The sequence below is a fragment of the Phyllopteryx taeniolatus genome, chromosome 10 (assembly GCF_024500385.1).
Source record: "Phyllopteryx taeniolatus isolate TA_2022b chromosome 10, UOR_Ptae_1.2, whole genome shotgun sequence".
Lineage (NCBI taxonomy): Eukaryota > Metazoa > Chordata > Actinopteri > Syngnathiformes > Syngnathidae > Phyllopteryx > Phyllopteryx taeniolatus.
In genome coordinates this window covers 20425770-20450004 of record NC_084511.1, presented here as the reverse complement: position 1 = coordinate 20450004, position 24235 = coordinate 20425770, and the positions used below count along the sequence as shown (strand labels likewise).

At 41.9% G+C, this 24235-nt stretch overlaps 1 protein-coding gene across 2 annotated transcripts in view; it reads right to left on the bottom strand.

Annotated features, from left to right (window-relative positions):
• Nucleotides 1-24235, bottom strand: part of gpc3 (glypican 3) — a 116602-nt gene that overhangs the window by 35671 nt on the left and 56696 nt on the right. For both annotated transcript variants that reach the window (XR_009790609.1, XM_061788464.1), the window contains exons 3-6: nt 15503-16185; nt 8128-8270; nt 7705-7830; nt 2904-3015 (exon numbers count right to left, since the gene is read on the bottom strand). Coding sequence is in view for 1 of the 2 variants with exons in the window: in XM_061788464.1 (XP_061644448.1) it covers nt 2904-3015; nt 7705-7830; nt 8128-8270; nt 15503-16185 (1064 nt within the window). In the remaining variant the exon portion in view is untranslated. The remainder of the gene's footprint in view (nt 1-2903; nt 3016-7704; nt 7831-8127; nt 8271-15502; nt 16186-24235) is intronic.

Below are 24235 nucleotides of genomic sequence, written 5' to 3'. Positions count from 1 at the left end.
TCATCACGCAGAGCATCATGAGACTTAAGCAGTGCCATGTGGACTCGACATGGCACTCCTTTGGTCCACTTCCAGGGACATTTACACATGCTATCTGTGTTGTTGGGAGCTCCTCATACATGCTGCATAAACGGGGGCAGATGAAAGTAATTACGTGTGAGTTGCGGCCTTCTTCTTCTCCTATCAGATTCTTATTTAGTCCATTTGCTCTCAGACCTGCACCATCCGAAGCCAAGTGGTGAGGAGGCGGAGACCTTGTAAAACTGCTTTTAACTAAACAAGGCCACTTTCTCCAGAGGATGTTTACAACACGCAGACTCTGACCAGCTGGGTTGATAAAATACTCTATATTTTCAATAAACATTTCCTGGGACAATAAAGCATGTTTACAGGTTTACCTCCTTTCTTGAAAATGTTTTTATTGATTAATTGGCAGACTGTCCAGAGAGTCTCTTATCCAACATCAGCTGACTTTGTTTTAACCAACCACAATTCTTGAGGATCAGGAGTAGTGAATGTTTCTTAAGCAGAATCAAATAACATTTAGTTCATTCGACATATTTGATTCATGGCTGGTATGGCATTTGCATATCTTATTGAAAGGGGACATACTATGGAAAATTGACTTTTTAATTGCCTGTATCCAAATAATTGCCTGTTGAGCGCCTGGCTACCCATCAAGTGTGAATTTACACAACCAAGTATATTATTTATGAGCTGTATATGTCAGAAAAGTGAATGTGACGTCACAATCAAGTTTGGTTATAGTCTGGTATTTGTGTTTGTCCTTGTGTCTAACTGACAATGTGAATTCGGCATCTTGATGCCGAGTGCTGCCTTAACGGGCGAAAATACAATCGATGCTTTTACTGTCTTTATGGTGGCTCGGATGCACTTCTAAGGAGTAGCCATTAGCCACATGTTAGCTTCCCCACGGTCGTCGTCATGGTAACGCAAAGCCATACTTGAGAGTACCCTGCAGTAGAGTAGGGTGAGGAGGGCAGTGGCTCATGAACATGAGACAGGAGACCCCCTAAACGCTAGTCTTTTGACTACACTGAGAAGCAGTGCTTACAAAACAGGAGTTTGGACATTATAAAAATCCCTATTTCTTTTTTCTTTTATTTTAAACCTGTCCTGTTCAGCTGCATGGCCTCGCAGAATGGTGGATCTGTATGCCTTTGTGCTGGAACAGCTTTGCTGTGCAACAGGGGAGTTTGAAATACTCCCTCTGCTTATTTTTACATATATATATATATTTTTGTATTATTCTGATGTTTATTGAAAATGCAGCCGGACAGAAAAGACAGAAAAGCGAGCGCATCCAGGAGGGGACCCAACCAGGTAGACGCCACTGAGGGGCACGGGCACCAGACCGCCACCGCCCACGCCCAACCCCTATTTAAACAGAATCAAACAATATCCTCATGTGAAGCGTGTGCGCATGCACACACACACACACACATACACACACACACACACACATCTGCAACATAATTAGCTTTGTCATCTTAACAAAAGCCAAATGTCATCAATCAGAAACATGAACTCCGTGGCAAATAGTTCACATGGATTGTGTGTGTTTGTGTGCGTCTGTGTGTGTGTGTTCATTATAACTTTGTTGTACAACAACTAAAATAGATAATAACATCATGCAAACTTAATTATCAAGTTCCAGTACAATTGGACAACTAAAATACTGTATCAGTTTCTGATGCTGCAAACTCCAAGAATATTGAAGAGGTCATTTTTATCATTGTTCTATTATAATTTTCCACAGCCATTGTTCTCATTAGCATGAGAAACTGTTCTCAATTGCCTTACCTGGTTAAGCAAAGGAAATTATATCAAATTATTCATTAGGGTCATAGGTGAGCTGGAGCCTATCCCAGCTGACTTTGGGCGTGAGACGGGGTACACCTTGGACTGGTCGCCAGCCAATCGTAGGGCACGTAAAGAAAAAACAATTGAAATAGTTAAACTACCTTTACATTTTCAACAGAGTAACTTGTAATTGTAACCGACTACATTTAATATTCCCAATACAGTTAAGAATAAACCCTAATGAACCATAATGGAGATTAAATTGAGTCACGAGTGGGAGATGTTAAAAATAAAAAAGACAGAAAGGGAGGGGACAAACTTCCAACTATGATGAAGCCTGACTGTCCGGCAGGACTAAGCAAGAAGTAATACTGAAAAAGAAAATTATAGTCGGAAACCACAAGCCTCTGTATTTTTTCTTGAGCGTTTCTGCTTGTCAGAGGAGCTGAGAGGGTCGGCAGCTGCTCTTTGGATCTTTCAGGTTGTTTAAAGCCGAGTGAAGCATTGTAATCCACCAAGACAGGCCTGCGGCACATACGCACACCCAGAAACACTTGAGGCAAAAGTGTCTGTTTGGGGGAGGGCTGTTTGTAATTCAACATGTTGACAGCTACAAGTTCTACCACCAGGAAGCAGGAAATTTGGCCAGAGCCGTTGCATGATACATCTGCTTGCTAACTTTGAGCCTAGGTGTGACCATTTCTGCTTCCTGCCGTCCGCACTCCAAAAGGTGGTTTCCATAGCGATGACAGTATGAAAAATAGTTCTCCGGCCCTGATAACACCTGGGGCTTACGGTGGATGTTGCAAATAATTTTGGAATGTCAAAAACAATCCCCATCACCCTTGCAAGTGTCGTACACTGACCACACTGTTGTGAATGTGTGTCTCTGTTGAGACACAAATGTTTTTTTTGCAGGTTCTTGCCACTAACACTGATACAATCGACAAATATTCGCCTGTCCTCTGCTGACCCCACACAACACCTGCGTGATGACATTGGCTCACAGATAGGTAGACACACAAAATACACAAATTCCCACTTTACCTATTAAAACAAATAATAATCATTGTGCTCACCTGGTTGATGTGCTTGAGTTTGTCAATCATCTGACTGATGACAGGCTCAAGGGGCTTGTTGTTTCGGGATTCAGAACCTGAGTGTGATCGCTTCAGACTGGGCCCCAAAAACCTGACAAGGCAGCAAGAGCAATGCATTATGGAAATGAACCAAATTACTTAGAATAACTGGCACAAAGTCCACTTTGCTGCACGTCGTCAATAGGATCAACTCAAATCCACTGAAACAGCAATGAAAATATTTTCAAAATCATGCAAATGAGACCAACAGTTATATAAATGTTTTTAACCCAGATCAATAGAGGGCTTTGGGGCACACACTCAAAACAAGTCCTATCACCAAAGACTGGGTCCACCATTATAATGACAGTACAGATCTGCTAAAACTAAAGGGGAAAACGTGGTCCATTCGTTGGTCATTCGTCTCTGGTGAAGTGACCAAAACTAGGAGTTTACTGCCATCCCGTGGTGATTATGTAAATTACATCCTCTCTACTTGGTTTTGTTTTACATGAGGGGCAGAGGTCATGTAAATTAACAACCAAGGAGCGGTCCCCTACATTTGTAGGTCAGTTACACAATAACATTTACTTAAGTAGCCGATGGGGAGTTACAGTGGAACCTCGAATGTTGGATGCACACTGATTTTTTATTTTTTAAATCTTAACCAATTTCTCAAACGTGACAAACCCCACAAGTGACACATGACAAGCATAGAGCCAGTGACTCAGCTGAACTCGGTGTTGACCACATACATTAGGATATGCGAGCATGAATATTGAACAGGTTTAACATTTACACTTTTCGGCTCCAACCTTTTGTCCAGACATATAAGGGAGGAAAAATCATGAGTGCGTAACACACCTCACACCACAAGATAATCATTTAGAGATGATGCAGGAAATGCAGCCTAATTATGGGTGTGCCCTAATTTAGGAAATTATTAGTTCCAGGGTGAAACAGTTACCATCATAAAACCTTTATTTTGGTCCCTTTTCAAGACTGTCAACTATCATAAAAGTGATACCTTGAACCCTTGCAAGAATTCCTGGCGTCTCCCATGATGATTTGTGAGATTAGTGGCATAAATTGCCTGATTTTTTGGGGGGGCGGGATCAAATTGTATGATTTATAACATGTTTGTCTTATCTGGTGCTTTTCTTATCCCTTTTAAAGCATGTCCTTAAACACACCACGAAATAGATTAAAGTTCCAATGTGGGAGCAATCACAGAGTACAAGCAATGCTCAGGAGCTGGAATTGCACCATGTGCAACTGTTGTCTCACTGGTGGACATTTACTGTATGCTGAGACCTGCCTTGCAGTACATCTGCTCGTCTCATTAACAAGAGAAAATGGCCTGGCAAAGCATGAGGGACACTGGCTGCCTTAACACACACACACGGCCCCACACACACGCACTTCACCTTCCATTTCCATTCATCAGACTTTTATTTCTCATTCTGACCTTTCATTAAATTCAAATGAGTTTTTTTACTCATTATTTATTCTTCTTATTAAGCACGATCTCCACCCTTTCCACTGGTAATTATCACATAAATAATGGAAAAAGATGTGGGATCCATTTAGCATTGGATCAGAGGAGATGTGAGTTGAGGAGGGAGGGTTACAAGAGCTTTGAATGACAGACAGGAGCTGAGATAGGCTCATGCTTCTTGTGATAGATGACTGTTTTGTTACCAGATGTAACATTTATTATATTATTTTAATTCATTTTTTTTATCTTAATGTTCGACTGTTATACTTTGATCAGATCATTTATCCAAAACTAAACCGGCTGATTTGGCTGATTCTCAAAAGTCAGAAGTTTACATACAGTAAAATGAATATGCCTTTAAACAATTTGGGAAAACCTAAATGATGATGTCATTACTTTGGAAGCTTCTGATAGTTTTATTCACATCATTTGAGTTAATTGGAGACACACGTATTGATGAATTTGAAGGCACACCGGAAACACACTGCTTCTTTGTGTAACATCATAAAAAAGTCAAAATAAATCAGCTAAGATATCAGGAAGAGAAATGTGGACTTGCAGAAGTCTGGTTCATCCTTGGGTGCAATTTCCAGACACCTGGAGGTATCTGTTCAAACAATTTTAGTTAGTATATACACCATGGGGATCTCCAGCCATCATACCACTTACAGTAGGAAGGAGACGGGTTCTGTGTCCCAGGGATTAATGTGCTTTGGTCCAAAAAGCAAAACACCTTGTAAAGATGCTGACTGAAGTGTGTTTCGTTATCCACTGCGAAACGAGTACTGTACTGACATGGGCTGAAAGGCCACTTTGCCAGGAAGAAGCCATTAGTCCAAAAGAAACTTTAAAAAGCCAGATTACAGTTTGAAAATGCACACATGGACAAAGACTTTAATTATTGGAGAGAGAGAGTCCTGTGGTCTGACGAAACTAAAATTGATCTGTTTTGCCAGAATAAGCATCATGACATTTGGAGGAAAAGAGGGAAGCTTACAAGCCTAAGAACACCATCCCAACTGTGAAATACAGCGCTGGCGGTATAATGTTGTGAGGTGGTTTTGCAGCAGGAGGGACTGGTGCACTTCACAAAACAGATGGCATCTTGAGGAAAAACTGGAACATTGGCTCACTGTAGGTGTGTGTCCTAAATTTAGTGATGACTAAAAAAACAGAGCTGGAGGACCTCAGAGCTTGTATGGGTTCATAGGGTAAAAGGAGCGCTGACAGGCGAGCAGGCCCAAGACTGCTAAGACATTTAAAAAATAATAAAATAACCTTAAAATCAACCCTGTAACACGCAGGGGGCCAATGCAGCAATATTAAAATCAGTGTAATGTGCTAGCCCTTTCTGGTTTTCGTCAGGACATGTGCTACCAAATTCTGTAGTAATTGTAAACTTGAGATACTAATTTTAGGAAGATCACAAAATAGGGCATTACAGTCGTCAATCCGATCAGTTATAAAAGTGTGCATTAGTGTCTCTGTGTTGGTCCGAGAGAGAACGGGGAGGACTCTAGCTACAGTATATGCCTCAAGTGATAAAAACCTATTTTGGTCTACAGGATGTAGACTGAATATTATTATGATTCTATTGCAAATCACTGCTGTTATAATGCATCACCTTATAAGGCTTACATTGAGATAAGGACTAGTGTCTTTTCTTTTCTCTGACCAACTCTTACCACTGATAATCTTTGCGCAGTACAGGTACTGGATTTTTAGACTCAACAAAGCATTTTCTCTTCTATCATTTATCCCTCACACGAATGCAAGGATGGATATGCACTTTTTGGCGATCACACAGCGTCATATCTCTCAGTTATCAGCCTGATGCTGTTTGATGTTCTAAAAAAAGGTTACTCCTGTGATCTTAGCTCGAACTGGTATGGTAAACGTGCCTGATAAAAAGCATTATATTTAGCTTTAAGATCACTCCTGAAATAGTGCATCTCGCTCTTGATTCTCCCAGGACCTGATAAAATCTTATTTTAAAAATGAACCATGTGTGACAATTTCAAGAAGAAGATTCTATCTGGAATAGTAATGGAAGATGATCCAGCACAATTTGTGGAATAAAAATGTACTTAGCTGTTTTTGTGCCACACATGCCATACGAGGTGACACTGAGAATTGCTTGCCAGGAGGTATTGTAATCGCTCCATCATTCTCTCTCTGCTGCAGCCTCCCTACACGTTCCTATCGCACTGTTTGGTCCAGCTTGTAATCGTCCCCCCAGGACAACCCTGCCTCCCACCAGCACTGTGTCTCCTTAAATTCTCTATCTTACAGACAGACTCTCTCACAGCGGCTGCCCTCTTGAACAAGAGGTCAGAAATTCTCCTGGAGCACATTTCCTCTAAAACATGTCAGTGCAAAGAATAAACTTTAAATATAATTTCAAAAGGCAAGCTGCACATCTATCTATAAGAATGAGTCAAATTGAAAATGATGTTGTGAAAGCATGGATGAAAAGCGGGAAGTAATATCGTGGTGTCAAAGGGGTGAAGTGAAATATTGTATTGACTATATTATAGGTTGTACAGGAAAAATTGGATAAAGGAGAGAATGATGGAAACAGCAATTAACTGAATGACAAGAAGGTGAAAGCATGCCTGATAGTAATACTCCTGTAGAGCCAAAGTCAAGATTTACTCTCAACCCGGAGGAGGGGGTGGGAGGTGTTGTGGTGGGGAAGTGGGGGGGGGGGGGGGGGGGGGGTGAGAGAGCTCACGTGAAGCTCATCAACTCGGAGCAAACATAACCTTCAGATCACCTCAGCAGTGCGCCGCAGTGTATCGCAAATTCAAGATTCTTCAGACTCTGGTAATGTAATCACTTTTTACAACATTTCCGTTTTGTGTGCAGTAAGCTTGCTGGCAAGAACAATGTTTTACAGAATTTTTGTGTTCAGTGTCGTCATTGGGCCATTCATTATCTGGCTACTTATGCTTAACCGTAACTGTGTGTAGCTCAACAAGTTTGACGCTGATTATTCAGTTGTTGGGCTGCTACAGAGAGGAGCAATGGAATGGGATCAACACACACACACACACGTGAGCATGCACGCGCAAACACACATGCACACACACACACACACACACACACACACTTCTGAAATAATGACGTTGCCCCATTGCATCCTGTGACTCTCGCCCAAAGTCATCTGCGATAGACTCCAGCACACCCAAAACCCGAATGAGGACAAGCATTATAGAAGTCTATAGAATGCTTTTAGTGTGGTCCAAATAATCCTTTGTGGTCTCGTGCGCTTCCATTCAAGAAAATAAGACGCCGTCTTACCTGTCTGTCATTTCTTGCCCATTCCAGCAGAGAGAGTGGTTTGCTGGAGCGGGCTCTCGGCTGCACAGAGACTCCCCGAGACCACTGTAGAAGGAGCTGAATTCCCTCAGATTGGAAATGAACTCCCTGAAGGAGGTGAAACAAGAAAATGTCCATCACGTGACCAAAACAGAAAGCTAGTCAATGAGATCAGCCCCGCGGGAGGGAGAAAGTAGAATGTCTCTTGCGCTAATTGGCGTTAATTTAGGTACTGTGTTGCAGAGGCCAGTGGGCCTGAGGGGCATTATTACAAAGCGCACTCAGGTCTGTTACTGCACCACTTATGTGGGGAAAAGAAGCAGGATGAAACAGCACAGTGCCATTTCATCAGACAAACAAACCGGCTCTGAAATCACACAAAATAGAAGCCCGTGGTCTGCTCACCTGCGGAGCCCCCCTAAGGTCTCATCAGGATCTGAGGGCGATGGCCGAGTGTTGCGGGCCACAGAGGCAGCGGGATGCTGGAAAAGAGGGGATACGGCAGAGCGGGTGGACCTCTGTGGGGATTGTCCACACATCCCGTTCACCTGCAGAAGAGAAGGGCAAATGGGACTGAGTGAGTGTGCTTCCATTCGACTTCCTGCTCCCGCATGTAAGCGTGTTCATTGTCACTCCATATAGCAACAACACCACCAAAGGAGCTGTCGGCGCTGAGCCCCTCTGCAAATTGTCATCTGTTTAAGTGTGTTTCTTTTGAGAGGGGAAGAAAGTGGGGATTTGCATAACAAACACGTCATTGTGTCATCCGCCAGCCGTTCATGCCTCATTCGAGTTTGTCATCCCAACACTCCAAAATGTGAGGGAGTAAAATGAGGGCTCTCATTTGCCGCGCTCCCTAAATAAATGCCATTGTGTTTTCACGTGGGATGTACATAACAATAATAAATAAGGAGTCCCCCTCTGTCTCCCAGAGATAAGAGACTTGGCACACGCTTTGCAGGTGCTATAAAAATGCAAATTGTTGTTAATGTTTAGCTGGCGGTTTAAAGATTTGCTGGTGGTTTAATTTCCCCAGGGGATAACCGGCCTGGGCTTAATTATGCCATCTAGCGTTAGCAGCTAATTGTGTCTCGCTCTCCTTAAACTGAAGAGACTGGTAGTGCTACAGCACATTACTGATGGAGGCTGATTGATCAGAACCGGACATCTATTGCATATTCTGAATATGGTGGCGACAGAGTCATACGGGCACACTCGGATTCCCCTTTGCGGATACAAATGGAAGCAGGAACTTTTGTAATCACATTCACACTCTTGCGATCCTCAACATGGGGTTGAGTCTCCATAAAAGAAGAAAAGACAAAAATAATTAACCACACAACAGTATCAATATCAAACCAGTATCTGGCTATATACCGGTAATACATATACAAACACACAGAGACACAGAAAAATACATTTTTCCGCCTTCTGTCCCCTAAGGGAGGCAAGTCCGCAACCTCACAACATCAGGAATATCTTAGCTAAAAACAAACACACATACGTATGTCCATGCGCTTGATATTGCAAATAGGGGGTTTCGCTCCGTTAAATTAAATTAAACCTCACAACAAAGCACATATCGAACACTAACTATTCCGAACACACACATGTTCACACAAACACACATTTATGCTATGTTATAGGGCCTCATAACATGAGTAACACCTAAACTAAACACATACGCATACACCCAAACATGTACACACACGCACACACACACACACACACACATTGTCTCTGTCTGAGCATCTTCCTCTACATCTCCCTCTCATGTAATTGTCCCCGCTGCGCTGTGCCTGCAGCGAGCGTTGGTGCTCCCGCCGGCCATGATTAATGTGATTGCAACCATGTGCCTCTTTTTGTTGGCGCGTTACTTCAGAAGCCATGGGGGACGCTGGAAGGGACTGATTCAGCACAGACGCCCCTCCATCAACCCATGCCGATTTCTTCGAAATTCTTCAAGGAAGGGACACATTAGCGGGGTATAAATGTCACATAGGGATGGACTAACACGGACTACAGGGTAGCCGCTGATAAGGCGTGCCTCAGTGGGAGTGCTTGGAAATACCTGCATGGTTTTATCTTCACTGAGCAGCCTGCTGCACTTGTGGAGGGACAGGGCCTTTCCACATGTCGTAGAGCACACAAACATGTCTTATGATATGTGTATGTATATAAACAGTTAGACAAGTCAATGAGACGTGACCCCAAAAAAAGTTGTAAAGCCATTAATCAGCACTGAACACTAAAATAGATGAGCCAACGATGCGATTCACAGCTGAGTTAAAAATGGAGTAGCAGATACTTGGCAAGGTTATGAGTGTTCTGGTATGAAAAAAATTATTTCATAGTTTTGACTCAGATTTGTAACTTCTGAACCATTCAGAGCTGTTAAAAGCATGACTTCCACTTTATAGACTGCTTTGAGTTCAGATGAAATGGTAAAAAGATTTGAATATGTTTAATACAGGCAAGACCCATAACTTTCCAATATGCATCAAATTACGAGGTGATTATGTGCACTGAACATTAATGAATGTGCCTTTTAGTGCAAATTCCGCATAATTGAGATTTGCAAACAGTAACTTTATAGTGGCATAAATGTGAAGTACAATATGACACATCTGAGCAAACTGGCAATCACCAAGAGAGCCAGGATAAGTGCCTTGAATAACAAAATCATATGCAGGCCTGTGGCAAAGATGCCAACAGTTTGTCTTCTCCTACTAAAATTGTCTTATGCCCTGTTATGTTTTAGTTTTTTTGTTTGTTTTTTTGCTTGCCCTGAATAATGTTCTGATTTCTACAGTTTTGTTTACTCAGTGAAATATGTATTTGGACTTGACTGGATCTGCCTGCACAACAGCAAGACAATAGCAGATCAGAGAATAGAAGAAAGTGAATTGTTCTAAAAAGAATGTCACCGACACAGTGACAAGACGTGGCATTATACTGTGCTTGCTGCTGTGTCTGGTGTGAAACAATGCACAACAGACAATCTCCAACAATGCCGGCCAAATCCATCATCTTTGTGTCACAGCCGACTTCCTGTCTTCATCTGAGCCGAGGCCTGGCTGGGTGATGAATGTCTCCTCTGCACTCGTCGTCTGTCCTTCGTCCTCTTGGATTCACCCGCCTACCCCCCACCATACTTCTATTATGTCCCCATCTATGTTGCTCCTTTGCTCCTCTTTCTCCCGAGTAACTGGTAAAAATAGAGCTTCATAAATCATGCATCGTCCCTCACAGCCAAGCGAATGAACGGCAGAAAAGGAGGGAATGAGAGTGTAATGTTCAGAGTGAGATGTACCGAGCGAGGTGGATGACATCAAACTCTGGGAGAAGGGTAGGAAGTTGACAGGGGTAAAGATTGGAGCTGCAGGGCTCTTGGCTGCTCTCTCTTTTCTCTCTGAACATAGGTTGATTCATGCTGGAGTTGCGCCGAGAGGAAGAAATGAACGTTAACATGCTGGGGGAGAAGGCCGCCAGTCTCACAATGGTCACCATGCCAGCAGAGTCCATGTTTAAAGTGTTCACAGACGAGATGCATCACTCACTACTGTGCTCAGTCAATCTGTCTATCACTGTGGGTAATGGCTCTGAGAGCATCCCTTGAGGGGAGACTTGAAATCACATGAAGCCACCAAACAAGCTGCCGAGAGAGGAAACTTTCTAAAACTATTACTTACTACTTCAAGAGGACTTTTTTTCTTTCATATGTAGATGTAGATGCCTGCTTGTCAAAGTCAGGCTACGGGTTTAAGAATAAAGTGTATTCGGAATGTGTTAATCTTAACGTAAAAAAAATTTACATAGCTTAATGTCGCAAAACCGCTATCAATCGTCACCCAAATTTATGTGGACATCTCTACTCACAGCGACTTCAACCTCTGAAAATATCAGTACGATCACCCCAATATTTGGGATTTTATGGACCTTAAAACATTTTCCTATACGCTTATCTAGAGAAATAGCTTAACGTTGCTTGGTGTCACAAAACTGCGTTAATCGTCACCAAAATGTATGTGGACATCTTTACTCAAAAATAAATTTAAAAAATGGATGCATAGCGCTGCTTTCTCCGAATGATTATTTTTGTCACAATTTGTCTGAAAATGTCTTAACTTTTTGAAATAAGCTAGCCAATAAAAGTATGTGTTAAACATTACCATACATACCACCATGTCTTGAAGTAAACTTTTTCTTCTCATTTCAGTGTACATGACAGTTTTTACATGCGCTTGACATGCCTAGGAAAAACACTAACACAATACATGTGATGTACTGCCTGCCCAACCATAGAACACGGATGGAGGTGACCCGAAGTCACACAATGGGAATGAAAATGACGCTCTCCCAGAGCTGGCGCGACTCTGTAACTATGGGCGATGATGGTTTGTGACTGTCTGAACCTTTCCTTTCCTCTCCCTTTTTTTCTCTCATTAACGAATGAGGCGAAGCAGTGTGAACTCTGGAGCATAAAGTACTGCCTAAAATATAATGCCAACCGCTGAATACAGAAGTGATGCGCCATTGCTAGCGGTCAGTTGTGGAGATAAACAAAAAAAAAAAGTGCGGAGATGTTTGCGGGCATGACGAAAGAGTCGGTGCTAGAAGAGGCCAGGTGCGTTATATGTCTGCTGTATCGGATAAACTTTGCATTACGATCACGGCGATGGGGAAAAAAAAGGTGCTTACAAACATGCGTTCCACCATTAGTACACGGTACAAATTGAGAATAGCTACGTGTGAATATCATTTTCAGCGAACTGGACGTATTTACTCAAATGTCACCGTAAAAATGTCATCTGTTGTGTCGGCTCTGTGATAAAGCTTTCTGCACTATGTTTTTAAAATTGAGACCACAGCATATGTAAAACATAACATTTAATCTAATGACAATTGCCAATTGTCCAGAGTCAGTGCTTCTAAATAAATAAACCTTACTGAGTTATTTAATTAAATTTAATGAAATGCAGATTTTGTTCACATTTTATTTGTATTTTTTTTTGGAAGGATGGCAACATTTGTATGTCATGTATTATTCTCTTAATTATGAATCTCTTTCATTTTCCATTAGCCCATTTGGTACACATCTAATTATATTTGAGCAACAGAAAACAGCCTCTTAAGAGGAGTTACAAGGCTGTCGCCACAAAGTACACAGCATAGTTTGTTCAGAAATAAAGTTGAGTTAAATTGAGTTTGAAATACAACTTTAAAACAATTCATTGCAATAAATTCAATCAATCATAATCTTTGTTGATTTGCTGTGAATTCAACTTTTATAAGGTGTGAATACTTTTTTTATTGCTATGATTTGTGAAAAAGAACTGAAAAAACATTTTATTACCACTCCAATATACAGTATGTTGCGACTGGAGCAAGATTGTATGACTTGACTTGGGACTTGCTTAAACCAAGTAATGACTTAACTCGACTTGCGACTCGACTTGAATTGCTAGATTCCCCCCCCCCCCCCCCCCTTATTGACTTGAGACTTGCTTGAAACACGAAGGTTATGACTTGAGACTTGATTTAATCCCACCTCTGTGCTCTACTGTACACTAAGTAAATTTTGAGTATGATATTGTAATGTGAAATGTAGTATTAGCATTTAGTACACAAAAATCACTTGGACAGATGCAACTATGAAATCAAGAGCGTCACGATGAAAAAGAATGATGAAATTCTGAATAACTTGGTCGCAAGTAAAACAGAGGTATGACAAGCAGTTTGGATTCTTAAGATCCTTTTCAACTGAACAGTATTGTAGCTAATTGTCTTGCGACAGCTGTACATGTCTCTATTGCCTCATTCTCATTTCGTTGAGTTGAAAGGTGACACGGTCACATTTTGAAGAGACAAAACAAGCCGTAAGGGAAACAATGGTGCTGTCCTTTCAATGACACCTGAGCAAGGGGTGTCACAGCAAGATTACACTGGAACACTAACCCGCCTAGACACACACTCACGACCTTGTCACAAAGCCGTGCAGCAAAGTGACGTAGCAGCTATAATCCTATATAGTGGAACCAGTCTGAGCCATGAACACTGTTTAAAGTCATCCGTGGCGACTGTAACTGCAATGGTATTTAATTTTAAATGGCGATCCTGCGCAGAGAGAGAGGGAAAGAGCATGAGCGATTTGTGGATGCGAAGTAAGTGAGGTCAACCTGTGAATTAAAAAATGATGGCTTGTGAGTGGAAACCCAGTCACTGTGGGGATTTCGGGTGTGAGAGTGAAAGGTTCACCAGATATACAAGAGCAAACACACATCCGGCTCTGTAGCTGTGGCAGAAAAATGCCTCCATATTTCATGAGCACTTCTCCCTGACTTCAATTGTGGGCCTCGAACAAACCTGACGCTTTTATTGCAGTGGAAACCGCACATAACGGGTCACCGCTATTGGGACGACTTTTACTGCAGAAAAAAAAAAAAGAAATGCTTGTTAAAATAATGTTCTCTGACACTTCTTTTATACAGCCACTTTATGACTCTGAAAATGTTGCTTTTAAAACTGCTAATATACTCTCCCCGGCCACAACACAAGATTGTACACCTACACAGTTTATCAGTATCTGAGATTTTTTTTATTATTATTAATTTAATATGCCTTTACAAATAATAATGCTCAGGTTGCACTGATATTGTCAGCCATGTGCCAAATCTTCTAATGTAACTTTGATTTGAAGGGATTAAAATAATTAACATTACCATCAATATTGTATGTTGTCAGTTTCTGTTTTTAGCAAGCTTTCCAATGATACCACCCTTTTGAAACTAGAATAAAGATGAAGAAAGTTAGGAAAGTTTGAACCTCGGATTGAACGAAGAGGTTTCACATACACTCTTGACCCCTATTGACTTATTATTAAGAAGTTGGTTAGAAATTGATGCATTTTCACCGGGTTTAATTTCGGTTTGTAACGTTCTTAATATTTATCACAGGAAAATGACATTTATATCACTGGAATCGTCTTTTAAAGATCTTTCTGATAATGCTGGTCTCATGTAAATCAATTAATTTTACACACATACTCTCCGTACTTTAGGTTCGGGGAAAAAATGGGCACCAAGCAGTTACCTCTGGTACTCCTTTGAGAACCAGACTAATATTGTTATGTGAATCCCTGATTGTGATGACCTGTTATTTTGGAAGGTAAAGACATGATCAGACAAATTATGACCCAAAAAATATATATTTCTTAGCCAATTATGAACCAGAAAAATCACTTTGAGACTCACTTTTCAGGGTTAGGGGGAGTTGGTGCTCATACCAGCTGACTTTGGGTGAAAGGCAGGGTACACCCTGGACTGGTCGCCAGTCAATTGCAAGGCGCATATTAGGTCTTCATTAAGTCTATACAGAGTCTTCAATTATTAACCAGTGGAATCACAGGAAGAATATTGAAAACTCCACACTGGAAGGCTTGATCCAAGATTCAAACCCGGAACATCTATCCCAGAACCTACGCTAGAGGTGCTTGCATAGTTTTGGGAGATGAAAATCTCAACTGCAGGAGAAAATATCTAGTTTCAAAGGACAGAGAGACAAGATACTTTGTACAAATAACAAATTGGGAAACAATGAATGTGAAGGTGAGCTGGTATGTCTTATACTTCAATAAAAGGTTTTACCTCATAGCTGTTGATACTGATAGTAAAATTATTTTTTCCCTCATAAACTTTTTTTTCAAAAAAGTTTTTAATTCCAACTTGGACTTCGTGGTTTGTGGCCTGTGTGTGTGTGTGTGTGTTTGTGTGTGACTCACCACGCTACTGAGACGGTTGCGTGCATTTACTGCGTGTTTAAGAGCCAGTTTGATCATAGCCGGCAGCCTGAGGACAACGGCCTCCATGTCCCGCTCGCCGCTCATGGCCGCCGCCAACTTCCCCAAGCCGTCCACGTAGGTCTTCCAATGAGGCTGCACCTCGGCCGCTCCCCCCAGGCAGCCGTGCATCACCGTTTGGCAGAAACCTCGACAGACTGGCGGCCCCAGCAAGCCCTGGCAGTGGGGGCAGTACCACAGTCTCATCAAGGCTCGGCCGCAGTCCCGACTGGGTCGCAGGTGGTCAGTGGTATTAACAACCTCGATGCCCAGGTTCAACGCCTGAAGAAATACTCGCGTCGCAAGGAGGGAGCGGGAGAGACGTGTCATCATCAGTTTGGGATAAGGTCCAAAGGCTACTGAGTCCTTCCAGGCCTCTCTCACACACTCCTCAGACACAGACCCGCTGCCCCCAAGCAGGCGGCGATATGTCATGTGAAAGAGGCGGCCATAGATCACTGCCACCATGTGATCCACTGTGGAGTCTGAGCCCAGAATGTAAAGCGACATGTCCAGGAAGAGCTGCCCGACAGAGCTCTGTGCCCCACCTCCAAGAGCGGGGAACTCCGACTTGAGCATGGATAGGGTAGCGTTCCGACCATGACGCAGCACCAAGTCAAAGGCCTCTGCAAGACATTAAGCAAACAACAGGCGGTAATTATTGTAAACAGTGGGCTTTTGAAAGCATGTTCTGATAAATGAGATTTGGCAGCACTTTAACGCTGAAACATTAAACACGCATGCAGAAACAATTATTTTCAGCACATATAAATTGGAGACTTGCATGATAAGGTCTGACACACAAACGCTGCATGCGAGACAGCAGTAAAGTAGGAACTATTCCACTAAAGCACTACGACAGAATTTGTTGTGTCTGTAAAGAGGCAACTTGAATGTCAGCAGTCCTGACAACAAGAATAACGCAGAATAATGCAGAAATGATATTGAGCTACTGTATACTGTGAATGCAGTATATATTTCTGTTCACAAATGCCACAAAAATAAAGTTGTATTTTCTGGAGGTAAAATAGTCATAACATAGTATTATGAGAATAATGTTGTAATATAACAAGAAAAAGTTAGCAAGATAAAAAACTTTTACTGGTGAATCTGAAAATTACCACACACGTATGCATCATGTATGCATCTACCTTAGCCAAGCATCTGCTGGTGTCCTTGATACCAGCAGGCATAGAATTCCAAATTCAAATAATCCTTTGGATAAAATCAACTGGTAATTGCATTGTAATTATGATTGATTCTTGTAGCGTAATTATTCTTACTTTTCAGTGTGGTTCAAATACGCCTTCACAGGAATAATCAATATATTTAGGCTTAAGAGGTTTTTGGGTTGTTGTTTTTTTTTTTATTGAATATACATGTTTGAGGAGCATTACATTGCACTTTTCCTGAGCAGAGTGCTAACAATTCCACAGTTTCTTGAGTGCAAAATACAATCCAACTCTGATAACAAAAAAAAAAAAACAGGAACTCACAATGTGTTTATTGGTGTAATGCAAACAGTATACGAGTGGGCATGGAGCGTGTGGAGCAAGGCAAGTGAGGAGGGAAAATAATCAGTGGCATTCTGATGTTCAAAGAGTTAACGTCTTATCTCCAAAAAAGATGGCACAGGAGGTGAGGCCTTTATGAATGCAGCCAGCAGCCATAATATGAAAGGACAATAACAGCAGGGATTTCGAGCACTATTACTGAACTTCACGGGGAGCTGAGAGTCAGTGCAATGAACCTTCTCCCAGAAGAGAGGCAAGTGATACTGAAGTTATACACCACTACACCTCTGTTTTTAATGATAGCTCCAGCTTCTTTATGCAGGGAAATGCATTGCTTTGAGAGATATTATTATTAGATTATGTGCTCGAACAGCGTGCAATTCCATCTGATTTCATGGAAGATGGCTTGATGAGACACTTATTTTTGTCTTCATTCTGCATCAAATGATGCTCTAAACAGTCTTTGGAGACATTTACACAGCAAAAATGATCTGACAATCAGTCTCATGAGTGCAGAGCAAAAAAAAAAAAAAAAAAAAAAAGTCTTACAGTGACTATTTGTACACACTAAGGAAGTTTATATGTGACATGGCAGCTACAAAAGATATACACAAGTGCTTCACTCGTGGAGACAGCACTTCATCACCAAGTTGGCAAGTTACACTCGTCAATGGTGTGTCTATCCGTGCATGTGGCGCACGCAGCGGACACACTGCCGAACACAAATATCCCCCCTCCCCAATATCGACAGCTTCACCAAACAGTCAAGTATGTGCTGGTAGCAGAAGCAGTACGTAACATTACAATCCGGCAAAATTTAGAACAGCTCATATAAAAACACATTTTGGAAAAGAGTTGTGTAATTTCACAATCCAGCGACCTAACTATTTGTATACAAGCAATTCAACATTCAAATTTCCAAACTCGGTCCCCTTATAGTCAAACAGCAATATCCAATGTCTGTCCAATATCCAATATTTGACATTTATTCATTTATTTATTATTTGGCAGTTGTTAAGAGCGGGTCGTCCGCTGACCGAAGGGTTGGTGGTTTGAGTCCTGGCTCCGCCTGTACGCTGTTGAAGTATCCTTGGGCAAGACACTGAACCATCAAGGCACAAGTGTGTAACAATGAACATGTGACTCAAGGTTCCTCCATTTAATTCCCTTGACTGACTCGTGAATATTCTCCCCATGGCTAAGGCACTCTTCTTATTTTCACTGTCCTCTTCTATTTTTAGTGATTCACCTCGTTACCTTTTCCAGCTGTTTCTCAACTTGAGTTAATTAAATATTTTGTGAGAAATAATAAAATATGGCAGGACGTTGGGAGAGCGGTTAGCACGTCACAGTACTGAGGTTTGGGGTTTGAATCCTGTGGTGTATTTACCTCTATCGACTTTTAAGTTTATTTCAGTCCACTTGTCACGGTGCGCATGCGCAAACCCCCAGTCCCAGTTGCTCACGACTCAGTAAAAAACGAAACTAAAAGAACCTCACCGGCTGTCCGAGTCTCATTCAAGATACTACAACTGGCGACGAGGATAATTTGCGGGGGACGAAGACACAGGGTGTTGGGTCTCGTGAGTACAATGGCCCACATCGGCAGAGTTGATGAGTTCAAGCCGGAAAATGAGCCATGAAATGCTTACAGTCAAGCAGCTGGAGCAGTTTTTCGATGCTAACGACATTGATGAGGAAAAGTATACAGCCCTTTTGCTAAGCATAATGGGAGTAACTACATACAGACTTTTAAGAAACTTGTTCCAGCCAGATAAGCCAAAAGATAAAACCTTTGATTACATTGTGAACATTTTGAAAGCTGAAGCCCATATTGGTCGCTGAAAGGTTTCGGTTTAACAAATGCAACCAAAAATCTAACCAGATTGTTGCCCAATATGTAGCAGAGCTGAAGCAGCAAGCAGCTAACTGTGAGTTCGGCGTGAGTTTGGATTCATTAGTGGGATCGACAATTAAACCTGTCAAAAGAGATTACTCTCTTAAGATAAACTAACTTTTGCAAGGGCTTTTGAGATCGCGCTTAGCATGGAAACGTCAGACAGGGACACACGACGGGTACGCCGAGCTGATGGTGAGTTTCTCGGCACAGGCGGAATCCATAAAGTCAGACCTGAAAAAACAAAAATGTGCAAAGGAAGAAGTCATATTGCGAATGAGTGCCATTTCAAAGAGACAAACTGTCACAACTGTGGTAAAACAGGGCACCTGAAAAAGGCCTGTCGCACAAAAGCACATCAAAACACAATGCCAAACAAGAGATATCAGTTTGAAGACACAAAATACATGACAGCAAATGAGGACACAGAACAAGAGGAGTTCCCCATAGTGACGGTCAGTACTGAAGAGGGTGCAAGTGCAAGGCCACATTCTCTATTGATGATGTCAATCATCTCATGGAAATAGACACATTTCGCAGGTAACATACTGGAGGAAGTTCTTGCATCTTCCTTTACAACCAGCCAAGGTGAAGCTTAAAGCTTACAATGGGGAGCACATTCATGTTTTGGGACAGTTTCAAGCTAAAATTGCAGGCTGTTAAACTGCCACTGGTAGTTGTCAAAGGACGTGGAGCATCGCTCTGTGGTAGGAACTGGCTGAGACAACAAAACTTAACTGGAAACTGATCAAGTACTTGAATGTGACAAAACCAGAAACAGCGAACAGTTGGACAAATACAGTGAAGTCTTTAATGATGAGTTAGGCACTCTCAAAGACATCAATGTGTCCATCATTGTGAAGCCAGAGGTACCCCCTAAGTTTGGCAAACACAGGCCCCTCCCTTTTGCAATGAAGGCCAAAGTGGAAAATGAACTAAAAAGACTTGAAGAAGCAAACATAATCTCACTTGTAAAGCACAGAGATTGGGCAGCACCAATAGTGCCAGTGCAAAAGAGATGTGGAGAGCAAACCCAGCCATTGAGACAGACACATTACGACGCTGAGAGGAGCTGCTCGAGACCCTCAGTGGATTTAAAATCTTTTCAAAAATTGACCTACCAGAAGCCTATTAGGAAGTGTTGTTGGGCGAGGACTCTAAAAAGTACACAACTATCAATACCCACAAAGGACTTTATGTCTACAACAGGCTTCCTTTTGGAATCAGTTCTGCCCCTTCCATTTTCCAGCGCATTATGGAAAACATCTTGAAAAATCTGCTAGTGGTTGTCTACTGATTTTCTAATAACTGGACGCGCTGAAAAGGAGCACAACAACAATCTGGAAAAAATACTGCGGCGCCTGCAAGAAAATGGACTGCAAGTGAAACATTCAAAGTGTGAGTTTGACAAGGTGCAAATCGAGTACCTGGAACACGTCCTGAACGGGCAGGTTATCCACCCAACTCAAGAAAAGGTGAGATCAATACAGGAGGCTCCTGTTCCAACTAATGTGAAACAGTTATGAGCATTTTTAGGACTTGTTAACTACTATGGCAGATTTGTGTCAATGCAAAGCACAATGTTAGGCCCCCTATAGAAATTATGGAGAGAAAGGGTTATTTGGAAATGGACTGAGCATGAGCAGACAGCTTTTGTCAAATGCAACGAACTGTTAACAAGTAATCAGGTCTTAGCACATTACGATCCAAACTTACCGCTCACCTTGGCATGTGATGCCTCTGCATATGGCATCGGGGCAGTTATCCAGCACACTATGCCAAGTGGAGAAGAGAGCCCCACTGCATAAGCTTATCAGAAGTATTCCTAGATCAAAAAAGAAGCCTTGGGATTTATTTATGCCATTAAAAAAATCCAGCAGTATCTGTGGGGTAGACATTCCACGCTTGCAACAGACCACTGCCACTGTTGACGCTTTTCGGTGAGCAAAAGAGTCTGCCTACACTGGCTGCTTCACACATTCAAAGATGCGCAGTCATATTGTCAGTTTATGATTACCACATTGTGTACAAGAAATCAGCAGATCACAGCAATGCAGATGGACCGTCTCATTGTCCGTTACCAGAGACTAGCGATGTTGGAACAGCTGTAAGTACAGAGACAGTTTACTCGCTGCTTTCGGAGCATTTGAAAGCACAGACACAGAGTGCTGTGATGGAAGGTTGGCCTGCCCATACAGATGAGAATATAAAGGTCTTCTACTCAAAAAGACATGAACTCTCCACAGAGCAAGGCTGTGTACGATGAGGAACACGAGTCATCGTACCTGCAAAAATGAGGAAAGAATTGCTGAAAGAGATACATTCTGGACACCAGGGGATTGTGAAGTCTAAAGCCCTAGCTCACAAATACAGATGGTGGCCTAACCTGGATTATGACATTGATCAGATCTACAAAGAATGTGAAACATGCCAGCTCGAACAGAAAATGCCACAGCATGTGCTACTCCACCCATGGGAGTTTCCTGGTGAGTCCTGGAAAAGAAGGCAGATTGACTTTGCTGGTCCTTTCCTGAACACCATGTTTATGATTATAGTTGATTCATATACAAAGTGGTTAGAAGTGTGTCAAAGTCAAGCAACAGTAACTAGGTTGAAAAGCATCGCATCTTATGGACATCCTGAAAAGATAGTGAAGGATAAAACCACCACCTTCACATCTGAAGAGTTCCAAACCTTTGTGACACAAAAGGGCATCTTGCACACAACAAGTGCACCAGGGCATCCTGCATCAAATGGTCTGGGAGAAAGTACTGGACCACTCCAAAGTGCACTACTGGTCAGTCTACAGCGGATTTCATCTACTTCTCTCAATAACTGTGTGTTATTCGCGCTTAAAATGGGTTGTGTAAGGAAACTATGGTGTGATATGACTATTAAATGGATTTTTATTGATGACTTGAAGGAGATTTTGGGTAATATGGTAATTCAATAGGCTTTCATCGAGTGTTTTTTTGATGATAACAATGATTCAGGAGAAAGTAAAGTATGCATGGTTTTATCGCCTTTGTGTTCAGCAAAACAGTTTAATTAAGGTGTCTTAAGAGTCGTAAGTGGCATGGCTAGCATTGGTTTACATTTTTAGACTCCAGCTGCGCCTGTGACATACAGTACCGTCCGTCCCTGTGATCATGAGGGAGACGAGATGAAGATGAGAGAAACTTGAACAATAAACGCGGTGCCAAGATGCCCAGCCACCTCCAGTGTATTAGCTTCTTCTATCCTTTGTTTCTTCCTATTTTTCTCAAATTGAGCTGCTACCTGTAGTATCTCTTTCATCACAAAGAGCAGAGCAACTTTGTAATGCTTAAGAGAAAGACTAGCAGGCTGGCTGATAAATGCAATTCAATGGCTGTAAGTAGCCAGGGTCATGGTAAGAAGCACCGCAAGCCCATTTCCTGCGCACGCTGCTGTGTTTCTTTCATCAGTGAAAGCCTTTGTGGGATCAGGTGTCCTCTAATGGAGGGAGAGAGCCTGTATTTCAGAGACCTGTGACATTCTGGATGCGACTGTAGGGGGGTTGAGAACGCACATTCGCAAAGCAGTGACCCACAGATGGATAGCTACAGGGACACAATTAGAATTATCCGTAACATTTACTTTGTCAGAGTCACAGATGGAGGCAAGCTGGCTGCCCATTTAGCCGCCGAGACTGAGGGCTTTGCGCAGACATGCGAAGGAGGAGCAAGATTGAAATATCGCTGCCTCATTCACCTCGGTTCTTCCCATTTCACCGTTTTCACCCTGTCTCCATGTCAGGGATCAAGATTTTTGGAACTGTAGCCAAATGCTGGCAAACAGGCTTTATGAGAGGACAGGCAACTGGAGCATAGATGAAACCATGGGGTGGAAAGGACAAAAGCAAGATCAGACTAAAACAGGCCAGACGGGCTGTAGTTTTAATGCCTTACACTTCCAATTTGTTTTGCATCCCTGCATCCTCTCAATTTCATTACATTAGAGCATCTCATTTCCTTTATGCATTAAAATACAGATCAGGTTTCTCAAAGTCCTGACTGTCACAGAGGACGCTATCAGTGTTATATTTCCATCATATTAGGGTATCACGAGGCAGATCTTCATTACTCAAAGTCTGCCTCAAAGCTGTGCACATTAAAATGATCTAATGCAAAGACATCCCTTCATTTTGACATCAAAAACCTGAAATTGACACGAAGCAGCCTTTTCATATAATCTATGAACGCCCTGTCATTGGACATATTCGATGTTCATGAAGCCATCACACTGCTTGTCAAATAAATCAGCTGTGGGGCTCGTAACAGACGAGAGAGACTGACCACTAACTGTGGTTGTCTGCAATGGCAGACACACTCTGAACTGCCTCATCAATCTTCTAGCCATTCTCCCATTATCCATGTGTGAGGAAAACATCAATAAATTACCACAACAATGAGACTAATCCATTTGGCTGATGGAGTGTCACCTCTAAACGCCATAGAGACGGATGTAGAAGACAAAATAGTACATGTGCAAGCTTCACAAGGAGGACCGGCAGTGAGATTCAAAAGGATTCACTACAAGTGTGGTTTGCTTTTTCTTCTTTTTTCCTTGTTTTGGCGTTCCTGATAGTAAATAGGGGAAACAGGACGGCAACCAGTGGAAATTGAACTTTAGGTAGGTATGTATTTTTAGTCTATAAGTGAAAAGAATCACCTCCCAAGCAAGTGCAGTAAACTCCCTCTGCAAGTTTGTCACTATGTCCGACGCTCATCATCGGAGATAAGGGTAAGAACACAATTGTTTTTTATGTTTTACTGCTTACAGCAGTAAACTTTTATGATGTATGAATATTAAAATCTTACTTGTACCATACCTATATGGTATATAAAATAGGTTTTATATTTCAGTACCTTTTTTAACTTCTGTTATTTCCTACGGGGCATTGGGTTTTTATGACCTGTAATGCAGCGGCGGTTTTTGCACAGGATAAAGTGCTAGAGTTGACAAAAAGTCCTTTAAAAACTTTTAATATAGCGGACTTCAATTTATGAGTTCAATGAGTGAGGAAGAATATTCTCAGATAAAACTGTAGATTGAAATCCATCCAGCCACTTTCTATAGCGCTTGTCCTCATGAGTGTCGCAAGTGAGCTGGAGCTGGGGTACACCCTGGACTGCTCGCCACTCAATTGCAAGGCACATATAGACGAATAATCATTCACTCTCACATTCGTACCTATGGACAAATTACATTATAACATGCATGTTGAAATGTGGGAGTAGGAAA